General features: G+C 45.3%; 1 protein-coding gene across 4 annotated transcripts in view; it reads left to right on the forward strand.

Annotated features, from left to right (window-relative positions):
• Ldlrad3 (low density lipoprotein receptor class A domain containing 3) overlaps positions 1-16,705 on the forward strand; it is a 231,216-nt gene that overhangs the window by 117,683 nt on the left and 96,828 nt on the right. For 3 of the 4 annotated variants that reach the window (XM_027422394.2, XM_027422397.2, XM_027422393.2), the window contains one exon: positions 5,403-5,537. In XM_027422394.2, coding sequence (XP_027278195.1) covers positions 5,403-5,537 — 135 coding nt within the window. The remainder of the gene's footprint in view (positions 1-5,402; positions 5,538-16,705) is intronic. The other variant, XM_027422395.2, reaches the window with a different exon arrangement.

Here is a 16,705-nt window from a genome sequence, read left to right on the forward strand (position 1 = left end):
ATGAGAGCAAAGACTGCTAAGCCAAAGCCTGATAGTGCTGGACAGGCCTTGTTAGCAGATGGAAAGGAACCTGATAGCTTATGGTTATTGGCAGACAAACCTGAGACAAACAGTGAGCATATTCCAAGCTATAGAGGGAGCAATGTATCAGGCCAGGAGGAGCCATGTGCCACAAGGTAGTAGTTAGCATCCCTGGGTTGTGGAGACCGTAGACCCCATTCCCCAGATAAGGAAGTCTTAGCATGCCCCATCTGCCCCAATGTAAACTTCACAAGGAAATTGGGCCTGGGGAGAAACGCTCCTTACAGAGGCCATAAGGTTAGGAAGTGAATATTAGCCACCTTAGGGTGGGAGCTGTGGAAGCCAGTAACAATTTACATGGGAACCCTTTGAAGTGGGAGAGGCTTTAAATGAACTACATAGGACACTTCCTGAGCCCTGCTGGAGACAGATGGCCTCATTTTCTGGGCCGAAGCCAGTCAGTTGCTTTTGGATGACTACAGTGTTCTGTGATCCATGCTGTTCAGTGTGACCAAAATGGGGCAGCCAGTTTCTTTAGCTCCTCTCTGAACCTGTTCCCTCCCTCTGGCAGAGAGAGATTCACCCTTTTTCCTGTGTGCTTCGAATTAGGGAGCCAAACACCAGAGCCCAATGTTTTTATGATAATAATTCCCAAGGAACTTCTGAGCCAGCAATTCCGTCTGTTATGCTGATGCCACAAACAATTTTTCTCGGTCTCCAGTGAAATAGATACCATAAGAGACAGTATTCCTCTCTGTAGTTAACTGAGTAAAATCCCACACTGGTCAATGGCTGGTAAGTTTTGGAAAGGATGAAGACTGCATAAACATTTGGGATACATTAAGTATTGCTCAAAGGTACCACAACATAAAATCCTGTAGTACACACCATCTCCCGATCCCTCTGTAAGCTAGCAGTTCGGTATATGTGCCAAGCACAGTAATGGCTGCCGAGTCGTCAAAGACACTGAAGAGAACTAGGGTTTCCTGGAGCTTTGGGGAGGATCTGCTTCCCTGGTGAGCAAGTCTGTTTAGAGACTGCACATTGATGGCCTGGCTGCCATCACTGACAGGCATGTTCTCTTAGCTTTATCAACATTTACCCTTTTTGATAGTGACTCAGGGTCATTATAAAGAACTTGTTTGTTTGTTTGTTTGTTTGTTTGTTTGTAGACGAGGCTGTGCATTGGGATTGCCTTTTGCTTCTACTTTTGTAACTTTCTATTCTCTTTTGAAACTATTTTTCTAATTCTTGGAGTAGCTTTTGTTTCTTTGTTTTGTTCTCATTGTTGTTGTTTTCTTCTCTGTCCCCTCTCATATTGTTGGCTTTCTTATTTGTGGTTAGTTTGTCTGCAGGGTGTCAAATAGCCTCCTGCTTGCTCCATCTGGTTTGCTCTGTCCTTGGGAGCTGGAAGGCAGGGCTTGTCAGGACCTGTATAAATGGAGACACAGAAGACATCAGGGCAGGTAGAAACCTGAGAGCCTCTCTCAGGCTTCTGGCATTTTCGAGGCATGAAAGTAGCCATGAGTGTTTTGGCCAGCTTGCTGCTGGCTTCAGGTGTGTTTTCTCTATACTTTTGTTTCATTATCCTCTGTTTCACTGTCCTTCAGGAGGTGAGCTCAAGTGTTAGGGTTTCTGTGGCTCCTAGAGGAGCAGTAAACAAACATAAGGAAGAGTCCTGGGATAGAAGGGTTCCTAGGGTGACAGGTGTGTCTGTGGATCCTGAACAACTGTGTATTGTGGGATAGTTTTATGCCTGATAATCCACCCCAAAAAGAGATGTTGGCCCAAAGTATACCTACCAGTCTAGATTAAAAATTTTTAGTGGTCTTTTTTTATCATTTTTTTATTTGTGTCTGTTCATGAGTGTGTGTATGTACATGTGAGCACCTGCATGGGGACATGTGGAGGCCACCAGACGATGGTGTTGTTCCTCCCCAGGTACCATCTACCATTTGTTTTGTTTCGTTTTTAAGACAGGTCTCTCAGTGAGCCTGGAGCTCCTTGATTGCCTAGATCAGCTGGCACTGAGCTCCAGGACCCACTTGTCTTTGCCCTACCCAGAACTGCAGTTATAGACATGTGTTGCCAGGCCCATTTTGGGTGTACAACATCTGTTGACATTCTGTGGCCCACTATTTGTTTTTGTAAATAAATTTTTATTAGAAGACAGCTGTGTCCTTTGTTTATGAATTATTAGTACAATAGCCAAGTTAAGTCATTACAACATAGATGAAAATCAAATCGCTAACAAAACCTCAATGATGTAACTGTAAGTGACCCTTTACAGGAAACCTTGATTCAGGCTGTAGACTGTTTAATTGTTATAGTTCTATCTGATGTCTTCTTAGGAACCATTTGGGTCAGTTCTTTTTTTTTTCTGATAGTAGCTTCAGCTTACATTTTTAATTTGTTTTAAGGTCTCTTTTGAGCAGGATGAGGAGTTATTAGATATTAATAAACCAAGGTAGGCTCACAAACTATTTCCCCTTCAGAGTCCAGGAGACAGCCTCTCCTTCCACATCTTCTTCAGCCAGTGGGGCCAGTCTGACGCTTCATTGAATGTCATTGGCAAGGTTTTACTGACCATTTAGCAGACCTTTTTATGGGAAATGCTTTCTGTAGCCTTTGCCTGCTTTTCTGCCTTGCTGACTTTTTGCCTTTTGGTTGTCAAAGTTAGTTTTTGTATATTCTGGCTGCTGGCCCTGTTGGTTATACTCATTAAAATCAACCTATGTCTTATTTTTCAAACACACACTTAGAAGCATATGCAGATCTATAGAAGCAGTCACACCCAAGACCAAGACTATTTTTCTTGGGAAAGTTTGAAAGCCTCTGAGACAGAACGTAAGGTAAGAGGTGATACCCTGTCATTGTCTCCACTCAGAGGTTGATGTGAGCTTGCCCTGCCCCCTCCTGGGCCAGTCAGCCTGCTCTTCCAGGCTGTTAGAATGAGTTGATTGGTATTGATGTTTTGACTGCACAGACATGACCCACCAGGGTGCAGGGAAGCTGAAGGCCACTGTGCTGAGATGGTGATGAGCAGAAGGCTGGGTTTGAAGATTTGCCATGGATGAAAACCAAATGTGATTTGTGGTTTTGGATTTCCCCATTTGGGTTTTGGCTGCAGTCAGACCTTGGTTCCAGCTTGATTAAGTTGAGCCTTCTCTGGCCCACTGTGATTTAAATAATTAACTCTTCCATTATCAGGCCAGATGACTGTTGTTTGACTTTACGTTGGTCCTTTATCCTTAAAACCCAGAGCTCTAGCTTACCCATCCCTCTAGTTCCTCCAACATTTCAAATTAAATTTTCCACATTGAATGAAAAGGGAAGACAATCTATTGTCCTTCGGGTTTTTATAAGCATGGAAGTTGACCAAGTCCACACAGCTCTGATGTCTGAGTCTGTCAACAAAGCTTGTGGGGAGTGGAGCAGACAGGCTCCAATTCACACCCTCCAGTGCAGGACCATGGAGAGAGACGCACTGGGCCTGACTTGGCTTAGTCTATGAGGTGCTTCAGAGCCAGGCCTGGTGTGCACTCTGGTCCTTTTCTTGCCACATTCAGTCTAGATATAGGCTCAGTTCCTTCCTAGAGGTCCATGAAAACCCTCTTCAGCATCACCACTGTCCTTCCTTCTCTAGGCCACATACGCTGGGGGTCTAGAACAGATACATGACACAGCTACATGACACAGCTAGTGAACCACACATAAACAACCTCACAGAAATCAGTGCATCTATAGCAGCCTGCCCCATTTCCCTGTCCTTTGTAGGAAAATGAGGACAAGACTCAGCCCAGGGGCCTGTTTTTAATCAGTGACATGACTGAGTAGAAATGCCTCTAGTAGCTGTTGTGGCTCACACTTTTAATCCTAGCACTCTGCGTCATGTCACATGTGGACATTTTCTTGTCAAGCTCATCTGATGCTGAAATGAATGTGGAGGAATTAACTTCATGGGTCTGCTACTGCCACAGTCTTACAACACTGCTGTTTAGCCCAGAAGAACACCATACCTGTTTTTATGCTCTGCGCTTGTCCTTGTGTGTTTCTAATAATTTTAGAGCATTTGGCCACACATTTCAGTTTTCACTGGATCTCATAAGATTATGGAGCTGATCCTGGCTACAGAAAAAGCAACCAAGGGTTGGGATTGGTTTCTGCTTGGTTTGTTTTTAGATAAGTTCTCATCTCATAAGCCTTGAACTCACAGAGGTCTGCCTGCTTTGCCCCTGGACTACTAGAATTGAAGGTGTGAGCCACTACACACAGCAACTGAAGACATTTCTACCCCACTGATTGGAAATGGGGCCTTGCTCCCATTGTCCTGCCTGGGATGGGGAAGCAAGACACACTGTACTGCAGAAATAACTATTTTCCTGGGGAGATTGCTTCCATGCTGTTCCCTAGTTCACAGAACCCAGCATTGTGATTTCTTTTAAGGTCCTTGAACAGGTGTCCCATGGAGGTGCTCCTCAAGAGAGAGTCCCTGGATAAATTCAGGAAGAAATGAAGGCCACTGCTATGCTAGTCAGCCCAGAAGAATGAGGGATCTGATCTACAGAGAAGGCATCAGAGGTGCTGTGGCCATAGCTCAGTTAGTAAAGTGCTTTCCACATGAGTGCAGGGACCTGAGTTCAGATCTTCAGCATTCACTTACTTGTGCATGTGGTTGCTGGTCTGTAATCTCAGCACTTTGGAGTGGGGAATGGGGACGAAACAGGAAGAGCCCCTGAACTTGCTGCCTCACTCATCTAGCCAATTGATAAGCTCCAGTTCCAGTGAGAGAGCCTGCATCAAATATAAGGTAGAGATGGAGTAAGGAAGACACCAGCTATTGACCTCTGGACTCCACCCACATACACCAGCCCCACATTCACACACACAGAAGCACACACACGTAACAAGGACAGACAGACACACACACACATGCATATATACACTATTTTAAAAAAAAAAGACTAGAAGAGGGAGATGTAAGAACTTCTCATAGCTCATGAATCTAATCAGCTGGTCCCTTCCTTAGAGGCAGAAGGTCCCCAGGTTGACTGCTGCTTCTGACTTTGCTGTTGTCCTATGACTTCTCTCATCAGCCACCCCCCTGTAGATTCTATAAGTAAAGTCCCTGAGCTCTAAGCCCTGCCTCAGACTCAATATAGGGTTGATTGTTTAGAGAAGGCCCTGACTGCTGGCTATGTTGGGGTCACAGGACACCATAGCAGTAACCTGGAGAAGGGAACAGAATAAAGCTTATCTTGTCTGGGTCATGGCTGGCCAGTCTCTGGGATGGGCTATGCATCTAACCCTACAGCTTGACCAGAGAAGTCTCCTGGGATAAGCTGGACTCCCTGATGACCCACTCTGTTCTCTCCCCACAGCAGCAAACCCCCTGCTCTGCTCCACCGCCCGCTACCACTGCAGGAATGGCCTGTGCATTGACAAGAGCTTCATCTGTGATGGGCAGAATAACTGTCAAGACAACAGTGATGAGGAGAGCTGCGAGAGTTCACTAGGTAGGTGCTGCTCTACAAAAAACCAACCAAACAAACAAACAAAAAGCCACCACCACCAACAATCTGGACACAGAAGTCAGGCGTGGGAAGGAAGAGACAACAACTACATCTTCCTCCTAACAGCAGCTGTTAGCAAAATGAGGGAGAAGGAAAGAGGGGAAAGGGGAGAGGGGAGGGGAGGAAATGGTAGGGAAGGGGAGGGGAGGACTTGTTCACTGAACAAGGTCCCATGAATCTTGACAGGGGAGGAGGGACTTGACAGGGCTGTGGTGACTTTTTGTACTTGCCTTGATCATGGGTGTTACCTAGTCTTGATGGTGTAATGCCTACCGTTTTGACTTCGGTGTCCTTCCTATGTTGAGCACATATGATCATCTTTGGTTACACTAGGTGCCTACTGCATTGCTTTGATGTGGTTTTCCAAGTTATAGTGTTGTTGAGAGTCACATGAGTCATTTCCCTCCATTGATTTCCCTCCTTAGGATGAGTTCTGCAGAATGACATGCCTACATTTCTCCACACAGCTAGCTGAAATTTTCTCTTTGGTTTCACTGCTGTGCCCATTAGTTCTACTCTGACAGTTCAGTCACATTCATGGTAGCGCCTCTGGGTTTTGCTTTTTTTTTTTTTTTTGTCATTTTTGCTAACTTAGTAGGCATGAAATGATAGCCCCCCCCCCCAAATGCTGTTATTTGCGTGTCTGATTATGAGGAGCACTGACACTCCCAGCCCCCCTTACATTTGTTTACTACTTGGTTCCCGCTTGAGTGAATTGCCTGTGTATATAAAAGCTCTTGATTTGGGAGTTATTTTGTGGAAACTGAAGGCTACAGCTGGAGGATGGAAGAGAGGAAGGACACTGAAGGATAAGGTCCCTCCTCCCCTGTCAAGATTCATGGGACCTTGTTCAGTGAACAAGTCCTCCCCTCCCCTTCCCTACCATTTCCTCCCCTCCCCTTCCCTATCATTTCCTCCCCTCCCCTCTCCCCTTTCCCCTCTTTCCTTCTCCCTCCTTTGTCTTCCCTTGAGTGCTCATTCATTCCCCCCCCCATACCAAGGCTGTCCTCAAAACTTACTGCATACCTGAGAATGACCTTGAACTTCTGCTCTTACTGCCTCATGTCCCTAGTTCTGGAATTATAAGCATAAGTCACCCTGCCTGTTTTTTTGTTTGGTTGGTTTTTGGTTTTTTAGAGCTGGGGATGAAATCCTGGGGTTCACACATGCTAAACAAATATCCTATCAACTGAAATACATCCCTAGCTCCCCAGCATGTGTTTATTCAGTGATTACAACAAAGTACAAAGCTTTTTTAAATGTGTATCTATTTTAAGACATTCTAAAGAACATGTATTTCTAATGTTACAAATTTGGTTTCTTTGTATGCGATCTCTATTTCCTTCTGTTAAAGTGTTAATATGACTATGATTCACCCATATTGTTTCTTGTTGGTAGAGTTCATTTGTTTTTCAATGTTCTACTGAATGGTCATATTTGTAGGTTTAATAAAACTGGTTGTAATATGTTTGGAGGTGGAGATAGGTGGGGGGAAGTTTCTGGAGGACAAATACAGGTTATTTTCAAGGTCCTAGCTTTTATTTTAGTTGCTGCTTATTATGTCATTACAAATGCACGAATGAATGAGCAAATGGACCATACTCACATCGCCAGTGGGATGTGGACCAAGCGGGAATTATGACCTCTAAAGTCTGTGTGAGTGAGGACCATAGAAAAGGTAAAATGTGTGTCGGAACAGACTTTGCCAGAGTCTCCAGAAAGGAAGGGCTCAGTGGGGTGAGTGGTGGTAGAATTGGAAGGGTTTTTTTTTTTTTTTTTTGTAGAAACTTACTTCTTCATTGGTGCTACAGTAAGAATAAGTGTGCATCCAGCTGCAGCCGCCACTGCCACGTGTGGGGACTCTCCTGGAATGAAAGTGCTGGAAACCCACTGCAGCACAACTGAATCAAGTTGTGTTTTAATACCATGCTGGGTAGTTCTAATGCCCAAGTCTGAGAGCAACTGCTCTGACCTAGCTCTAACCTCAGAGAGGGTTTGAGCCCCATTTACCTAGGGAATGTTCAACTCCTGTGCCTGGCTATGCTTTACAAAGTCAAATTTTTATAAAGGAAAACATTTGTGGAGGTAGAGCCAGTGTTAGATGCCAGTGGGGATGGCTATCACAGAGTTGAATAAATACCCTGATGGGAGATATGGAGGTTACTTTCCTATGAAGACTGTTTCTTACCTAGTATCTGGTGTTCTTGTGTATGTTGGCCTCACGTATGCCTGAGTGTTTCATGAAAAGGACTCAGATCTAAGCTTTGAAAGAGGGATACTGATTTGTTTGGGCTGTTGTTCTGCATTCCTCTGTGTGGTCATATTGGCAGCATCCATTCTCCAGTTTCCTGTGCCATTTTGCTGACTGGCTTGTTTATTCCTTGGAGGGATGGCTGGTAACCCCTCTGCAGTCTGACTGAAGTCAGTGCTTTTAAGTTCTGCTTCTTTTTTCTCTATTTCCCTCTCACAGACACAATGATTTTAGAAGTAGTTGGTAGTGCCTTTGGCTTCTGGACATTAGTGCTTTTTGGATTATTTTGATTATCAGTCCACCATGATGGACTGACACCCTGCCTCCCCCAGGCCATGTGTGAAGTCACTTGGTATCTGGTATCGAATTAAAGACTTTGAACCATATTGAAACAACCTTCCCCTCCCTCCCCCCCAAAAAAAAATGGAAGGGAAAAAAGGGTTGGAGACAGACAAATACACATTCAGCCTAACTCTTGAGGGACACTGCAGTAGAGCTGTCACTATCTAAATGACTTCAGGGGATGAGTAACACTCATGTGTGAGGTGACCATTGTGCTGGGACTCTTTCCTTCCACACCAAGGAGTGGAAGGTATATCTCCATTGCCTCTCTAATCCCAGAGGTCCTAGCTAGTGACCCAGTGCCTCGCCCATAATGCGGTAAAGTGTTGACAAGTGGTGGAAATGAATTTCTGTTGTAGGTACCTGTGCTTACTTTGCACTCTGTGGTATCACAGCATGTCTTTGTTTTAGTATGGGAGTGAGACCACCCATAGTTCATTAAGGTAACCAGAAGTACTATTGTCACATGTTGAGTAGGGAAGTTTCTGTCATTCCCTCTAAGGGAGTGTGTCCCAAAGTAAGTACCCGATATGAGTAAGTCTTGGATGTGAGTCCCATTGGCCAGCCTGTGTGTCTGCATCCCTTCTCAGCTGTCTTGTCTCTCCCTGCATCAAATGAGAGTGTAGTACTCAAGGGTCCACTTGGTACCCTCTAAATGTGAACTGCTTTCTAACCTTGTTGCATGACAAATGGCTGCCAGTCCTGTGAGAAAAATTTGCCTGTGGTGGGCTTTAGAGAGAAGGGGCTCTGCAATGTCTTCCCAAAACATCTCAAAGACTTCTTCACTGCACAGAATATATCGTGCCTCATGGGATAGATATGAGCGGTTTCAATGTACTGGGTACTGGGCTCAGTGCCTCTGTACGTGAGCTCACCCCTTGGGCTTCTTAGCCTTTGAAAAACCCTGTGCTTTCAGTTGATGTGGGAAAAGAAAGAGGCATTTTACAATGTATATTTGGAGAAGTGAATAAAACTGATTTCAAGGCAAGGGCCTGAGTTGTTCAAAATGCTTTTCTCCTATTCTGAGCAGGCTGAATTAAGCCTCTGTCCACTGTGGATCCTCTCTGAAAATGTCAACACAGTCCGTTAAGATCTGGGAGCCAGGAAGACTATAGGAGTGTATTACAACATGCTGTGCAGGATGTGTTAGAGACTATGTGGTGGGGTGAGCTTTTATCAGGGCATTGATTTGCAGCATGTATAAAATACATTCAGAAGGTGTCTTATACTTTGGAATTGGGATGCTGTGTATTTTAGATGTAGCAGCTGCTGCCATGCATATGATGGTGAACACTATCTTGGTGACCTTAAATGCTACCCAAATGTGGCATTGGTATCTGCTGATGCTACTTCCTGACATTCATGCCTGTGTGTAATCCCACCCTTCCGTAAATGATCTGGCTTGTTTGGCTAGTTCATCTCTCTCTCTCTCTCTCTCTCTCTCTCTCTCTCTCTCTCTCTCTCTCTCTCCTTCCCTCCCTCTCTCTCCATCTCCCCCCTCTCTCTTTCTCTCTCTCCCCACCCTCTCCCACTCTCTGTGCTTAAAATTGGCTATCTTAACTTTTGAAAAGTACTTTACCTTTTTAAAGTCCAATAGCAGAATTATTTTTTTCCATTTTTCCATTATGCAACCAGTTGCTAGGACTTTTATATCTTGAGAAACACTGAACTTATTTAAGAAACAGAGAAAATAAATGTTCTCTGTGTCACCCCATAACCCTGATAACCACTTTCCTCTTTCTGCCTTGATTAACTTGGTAGTTTTAGGTACTTGTAGAAGTAAAATGGTATAACATTTGTCTTCTTTGTGAGTGCTTAGTTCATTTAGCATGTCATCTAGGTTCACCTATTTTATAGCATGAATGGCAGTTTCCTTCCTTTTAAAGGCTGAATATTGTTCCTTTTTATTGATGTACCACATTTGATTTATCAGTAAACACTTGGGCCACTCCTACTTTTTGACTATTGTGAACAGATGTACAAATTATAACCCACTGTTAACAAAAGAAACACAGCAAACATGGTGGGCTGTCCTTTTCAGGATTAGGCTATGAATACTCCTCCCCTCTTACTCTGTCATGCTTTCTCTGATGACAGCCACTTTCCATATTGTAAACTGTGAGCTGCAGAGGCTCCTGGAGCAGGGAGTTGAGGGAGGACTCTAACCTAAGGTCAGTAAGGAACTGAGATCTAGCAGCAACATCAGAGGTGAGGCTGGAGGGGGAGCCTTCCCTGAAAACCTCGGTTGTAGCCTTGCAGGGGACCCAAGCCAGGGTTAAGTTAGATAGCTTGTACACAGAGTTTCTCTCAGGGGGGCCCCTGTGATTAGTATTCTAGTCCTAGGTCTTGGGCATCAGCCAGGCTTTGGAATTGGACCACACAGGATTTTATAAGAACAGAACACACTGGAATTCAAACTTGGCGGCTTCAGGGACCTTTGACCACCACCTACTTATGTTGTCCTGCTGTGTTCTTACAACCCCACCCTCACCCCAGGAGTCTGTGCTCTTGCCTCCTTTCTGGATGAAGAGCTAAAGAATACTTAGACCAAGTGCATACAGCAAGTCATTGGGGAGCCCAGATGTGAACTTGAGGTAAGGCTGGGCTCCTGTTCCTCACCCTGCCCACCAGCACCCTGTCCACCTCCACCACCTAGAACTCTAGGAAGCAGTCTAGCCCCAGGTGCTGTGAGCTAAAAGGGGAGGAGGAACCGTGAAATGGGTATGTTCCTCCTCCTGGTGCTGCTCACATATCTGCTCTGCAAATCAGTACCACGGGCTGGATCCCCCGCCCCCCCACAGCATGTTTGAGGTGAGTTCTGCCTTGGGAGCCACCCAAGCCAGGAGTAAGTGGGGGAGTTTCACACCTGGCAGAGAATCTTTATTTTCTTGCTGTGCCCTGGTGATAAGGCTTCAGGAGAATGGAAGGCTGTTTGAGGTCTGGCACCTCACCAGAAGCCAGCAATGACAGCTTTGTGCTGTTTCTTCTGCAGGTGTATGTGGGGTGTGTGTGTGTGTGTGTGTGTGTGTGTGTGTGTGATATGTATAGTGTGCATGCATGTGTCAGGTAAGGTAAGAAGAAAGGAGAGAAAGAGTTGGAGCTTGGAATTTGAGTGTTAGCATTTCTCAAATTGGAAATTTCTCTTAGCAGATGTGTGATGGATACCTGTCAGGTTCCAGGTCTGTGAGATACTGGGATCTTGCTCTCTTGTTGAATTATGGTTTTTCTTGCTCAAAATTAATTTATCAAAACCCAGAGCCTGCCTCCAGTTCCACAGAATATGGCCATATGTAAGAATAGGATCATTGAAGATATAATTAATTAGGATGAGTTCCCATTATGGTAGGGTGGGCCTCTGATGTACCAGTGTTCCTATAGAAGGGAATTTAGGTGTCAATTACACACACAGGGAGAACATTGTAGGACATAAAAGCAGAAGAAGGGGATGCTTGCTGCACAGATGGCTGAGAAACCAGAAGCCAGAAGAGAGATGTGGTGCAGACTGTCCTCACAGCCTTCAGAGGGAGCCCCTCCGCCCGCACCTAATCTTGTATTTCTAGTCTCCCACATTGTGCTGCAATAGATCTCTACTGTTGAACACCCCACCCACAAGTCAGTGGTACCATTACGGCAGTTCTATCCAGATACTGCCATCCTCAAGAAGTGGCCCCTCACTTAAAGCACATCTACACCTTTTGTGGGATGCCAGAAATAGTAACAGAGATGTGTATGGCTGGAGAGTCATCCGAGTGGACAGACCAAGTAACATGACCCAAGGGAAACAGAGGAGAGCCTACAGCTGCTGAGAAGAACCCTCCAGAGATATATAGCTGGTCTGCCTCTGTGTGGGGTGGTGGGGCCATGATGAGATTGAGGGACAACTCTCAACCTGTATTTCAAGAGCCTCGTTTCCCTTGTTCCTTAGCTCTGTCCCCAAGTGGCTCTGGAATTGGAGTTGGTGGAGGCAGAACCTGTATACAAGGTCACCTGTGTTCAGATAAATCTTTCTGCCAAATGCCGCCTGAGCCCCACCACCACGTGTGTGCTTTACGCCAGCCGCCTGTGCTTTACAAAACCAGCCGCCTGCCCAAGTTAGGCCCAAATGAATACACAGAAACTTGTATTAGGTTCAAAGCTGCTTGGCCAATGACTAGGATTCCTCATCTGTTAGCTCAGTCTTAATTATCATAAGTCTATTTTTTTTATAAGACTTATCAGACGCCTTGTTGGCGTCCCTCCTGGCTGGTGGATCACATGTGCTGCTGGAGCAGGAGCGGAGGGGAAAAGAGGGCCCTTCCTGTTTCTCCTTCTTTAAATATGAGTCTCCTTGCTATGTCACTTCCTGCCTGGATCAGCACTTCTCTACTACATTTCCCAGAATCCTCTTTGACTCCTAGTCCCGTCTACTTGCTGTCTCATTGGCCAAACAGTATTTTATTTAACAATCAATAAGATAAACATACACAGAAGTATTTCCCCCATCACACCTGGGCCCTTGTTTCCTTACCCCCTGTAGGCCTATTCTGGTTTCTTTTCTGTTGCGTGATAAGTACAACTTAGTGGAAGAAAGGTTTTTTTCATTTCATATTAAACTTCCAAGTCCATCTTTGAGGGAAATTAGAACAGTATCCCGAAGCAGAAACCATGGAGGCATGCTGCTTACTGGTTCACTCTCTGGCTTCTTCTCTGGCTCATGCTTAGCTAGCTTTCTTATACAGCCTAGAATCACCTGCCTAAGGATGGCGACACCCATAGTGGACTGAGCCCTTTCATATCAATGAACAATTAAGACAATCCCCACAGACATGTTCACAGGCCATTATAATCTAGACAATTCCTCAACTGAAGCTTCCACTGAGATGACTGTAGGCTGTGTGTAGGCTCTGTCAAGTTATGTCTGTCTTAGCAAGTGGAAGCCGTGATATATTACTGCAACTTGTGCTTATAGGGAATATATTTATGGCTAGTTGATAGAATCAAGGAGAAAATGTCTTGGTAGCATCCGGTCACCATATTCAGCTAATTCTGTGGATTCTATGCTTTTTACAAACCTTTATGGTTCATTGAAAGAATTGTTACTTAGCTAATGCTGAACTTTAGAGTTTGATCTTCTCCCCTGGGCCACCTCTGCTGTGCACCATGTGCTGGATTGGATTACCATTCTCCGTTTTTTGCTCATTAAGACCTTTTTCACTATACTGGCAGAGTGGCCAAAGAAAATGCCTCTGCTCATGCGTCCTGGGCTTACTTTGACCAGTGGAATGTTGGCTGACATAAGGAGACCCAAGGAGGGCAGTGTGCTTACTAAGGTGCAGGGTCCCTGTGCTAGCCAGTCTTACATCAACTTGCCACAAGTTAGAGTCATCTGAAAGGAGGGAACCTCAATTAAGAAAATATCTCCATAAGATCCAGTTGTGAGACATTTTCTTAATTAGTGATTGGTGGGGCAGGTCCAGCCCACTGTGGGTGGTACCACTCCTGAGCCTGGTGGTCCTAGATTCTATAAGAAAGCAGGCTGAGCCGGGCGTTAATGGTGAATCTCTGTGAGTTTGACGCGAGGCCAGCCTGGTCAACAAAGCAAATTCCAGGACAGACTCCAAAGCTACACAGAGAAACCCTGTCTCAGAGAGAGAGAGAGAGAGGAGTAGGGGAGGAAAGAGAAAGCAGGCTGAAGAAAACCATGAGCAAGCCAGTTAGCAGCACTGTTCCATGGCCTCTGCATCAGCTCCGGCCTCCAGGTTCTTGCCCTGCTTGCGTTCCTGCCCTATTTCTTTTGTTGATGAACAGCAATGTGGAAGTGTAAGCCAAATAAACCCTTTCCTCCCAACTTGCTTTTTGGTCATGGTGTTTCATTGTGGCAATAGAAACCCTAACTAAGACAGCCCCTTGCATCCCAGTGATCTCCAGACTACCAGAAACCCCCAAAAGTGAAAACAGAGCAAGTAGTTGTGTGAGCCTGAGGTAGGCCAGAGCATCACCCTGATGGAAGTGTGTGGGCCTGAGGTAGGCCAGAGTGTCACCCTGGTGGAAGTGTGTGTCAAAGGCTGCTCACTTCATGGCAGCAGGAAACAGAAGGATAACAGAAAAGGAAGAGCTAAGTTATATCTTTCACAGGCATGCTGTTGGAGGCACACTTTCTCCAGTTAACCTCACCTGCACCCCTACCCCCCACCCCCACCTGCACCCACACCCACACCTCCACAGTTTCACTGTTCAATCTGGTTAGCTCAGAGTTCTTGTGATTTCATCATCTCTAGAAATGCCCTCACATACATGCCCAGTGGTGTGCTGTGGGTACTCTCACTGTCCCTTAGTCTAGTCAAATTGGTAGTCAAGATTTAACCATCACATGAAGGTGTTTACAATGAGAATAGTTATGCCAATATTTTTAGGGAAGAAGTAAAATTAGAATCAACAAGGCATAGTGACAAACTGGATGAGGACATCAAGGAAGAGAGGTAGGGTATGCAGACCACTGCAGGGATAGTAGTTTGGTGGACCGGAGGCTCCATGAGTAGGCAACGATTGTGCTTGCTTTCTGCTTTACGGCCTCAAGCCCCTCACCAGCCCACATCATTGTCAAAACCACCTAAGTGTTTGGAAGACCTTTGCTGTCTGTCAATAAACAGATCCAAGGACGTGAGCCACAAAAGATAATTCCTAGAGATGTAGCATTGGGCTTGGGATGGGAGAGCTCCTCATTTGAACCTAGTTCTTCCTATTAGGGATGGCAAAGAAATTTCTACCAAGAAAAATCTAGGTTTGATATATAACCCAGAGTGTCACACAACCTGGAATTGGTTGGTTGGATATTATTTATCCTAAGACTTGTAGCCATCCAGTGATGTCAAGAACTTCCTTGGAGGGGTCCTAAGAAAAAGTCATCCCTCTTAAAGAATTCATTTAGCTTTAGTTAGAATAAAACTGCTGGAGGTCCATTTAGCAAGAGGAATAAGAAAGCCATTTTTTTTCCTCCTGCTTTAATTTAAGAATTTGAAATCCCAGCTGGGCTGGGAAAGACAGAAAATGCTGACTTCATTGGAAGAAACAGAAGGAGGCTGGGAGCGGCTGATTGCTGCCTTTCTGTACCCGTGGGCTTTTCTTCTTGGTAATTGAGTGTTTGCATCCGAATCGTCCTTCCCTTTAACCACTGCAGCAGGAGTTTGAAGATTTCTGAAACACCCCTCATTTAGAAGCAAATCAGACTGATTCTGCACTCATGGCAGTAATTGCTTCCTAGTCTCTTACCCATGGTGATAATCTGCTGAGCTGCTGCTGTAGTCTCTCCATGCCCATCTTGTACAAGCTCTGGCCTCTTTCCCTGTTCTGGTCCCTGGGGAATGGGAGAGGCTACCCTAGACACTTGCAGAGTGTGCCTCGCCTGCGTGATAGACCAGGTTTCAAAGAAGTGGGGTCATGTGTGCAATTGACTGCTTTTCTCTGAGTCTGCTGTGCAGGTTCTCACAGCCCAGGGCAGCTGTGTTACTGGAGGATGCAGGCACATTTCTTCATCCATGGTCTGACTGTGATCCTCACCTTGCTGACTCCATCAACATTCTCCTCTGTTGACCCTTCCTAGTGCTCATTCCTACATCACTATTTGTATTGTCTGAGAGTGACCAGCCCCTCCCAGCACTGGAGGAAATTCAAAGGCAGATCAGATCAAAGTTGCTCACAGTTTTGCAATCGAGAAGCATAATCCTCTCCTGATAATTACCCTAAAGTGTGATAAATGTTGTAATAGAGGGATGAACCGGCCTCTGGGAAAGCAGGGGGCAGGCATAGGATGGCAGGATTTCCTGGCGGGGTATGGCAAGACTTCTGAGAAATGAAATCTTTGCCCAGTCAGTTAGGATAAATAAAAGTGGACACAAATACATGTTCGGGGCTGGGCCTCTAGACAAATGGAAAGAATATATCCAAAGACAGAGTTTATGGGCCTGAGGAAGATGGCTCAGTGTCTAAGAGCTTTGGTCTACAAGCATGAGAACCCAAGTTTGAATCCCAGCATTCACATAAAAAGCTTTGCATAAGGGGCTGGAGAGATGGCTCAGTAGTTAAGAACACTGACTGCTCTTCCAGAGGACCTGGGTTCAATTGTAAGCACCCACATGGCAGCTCACAACTGTCTGTAACTCCAGTTCCAGGGGATCTGACGCCTTCACATCAATGCATATAAAAGAAATTTAAATAAATTATTTTTTTAAAAAAAGCTTGTCATAGTTGCAAACCCAGGAGCATTCACACACAGACGGGGGGGGGGGGGGAGGGCTGCACACCTTTACTCCCAGCACTGGAGAAGCAGAGGCAAGCAAATCTCTGTGAGTTCAAGGCCAGCCTTGTCTACAGAGCTAGTTCCAGGGCAGCTAGGGCTGTTACACACACACAAAACAAAACAAAACAAAACAAAACAAAACAAAACAATGAAAACCTTAGCATGGCTACCAGTGAGGCAGTCTGCTCTCATCAGGGCCCCAAAGGTGCTCCAACAGTTCCTGTTTCCCAGACCTCAGAAGGG

Source organism: Cricetulus griseus, chromosome 6 (assembly GCF_003668045.3).
Source record: "Cricetulus griseus strain 17A/GY chromosome 6, alternate assembly CriGri-PICRH-1.0, whole genome shotgun sequence".
Taxonomy (NCBI): domain Eukaryota; kingdom Metazoa; phylum Chordata; class Mammalia; order Rodentia; family Cricetidae; genus Cricetulus; species Cricetulus griseus.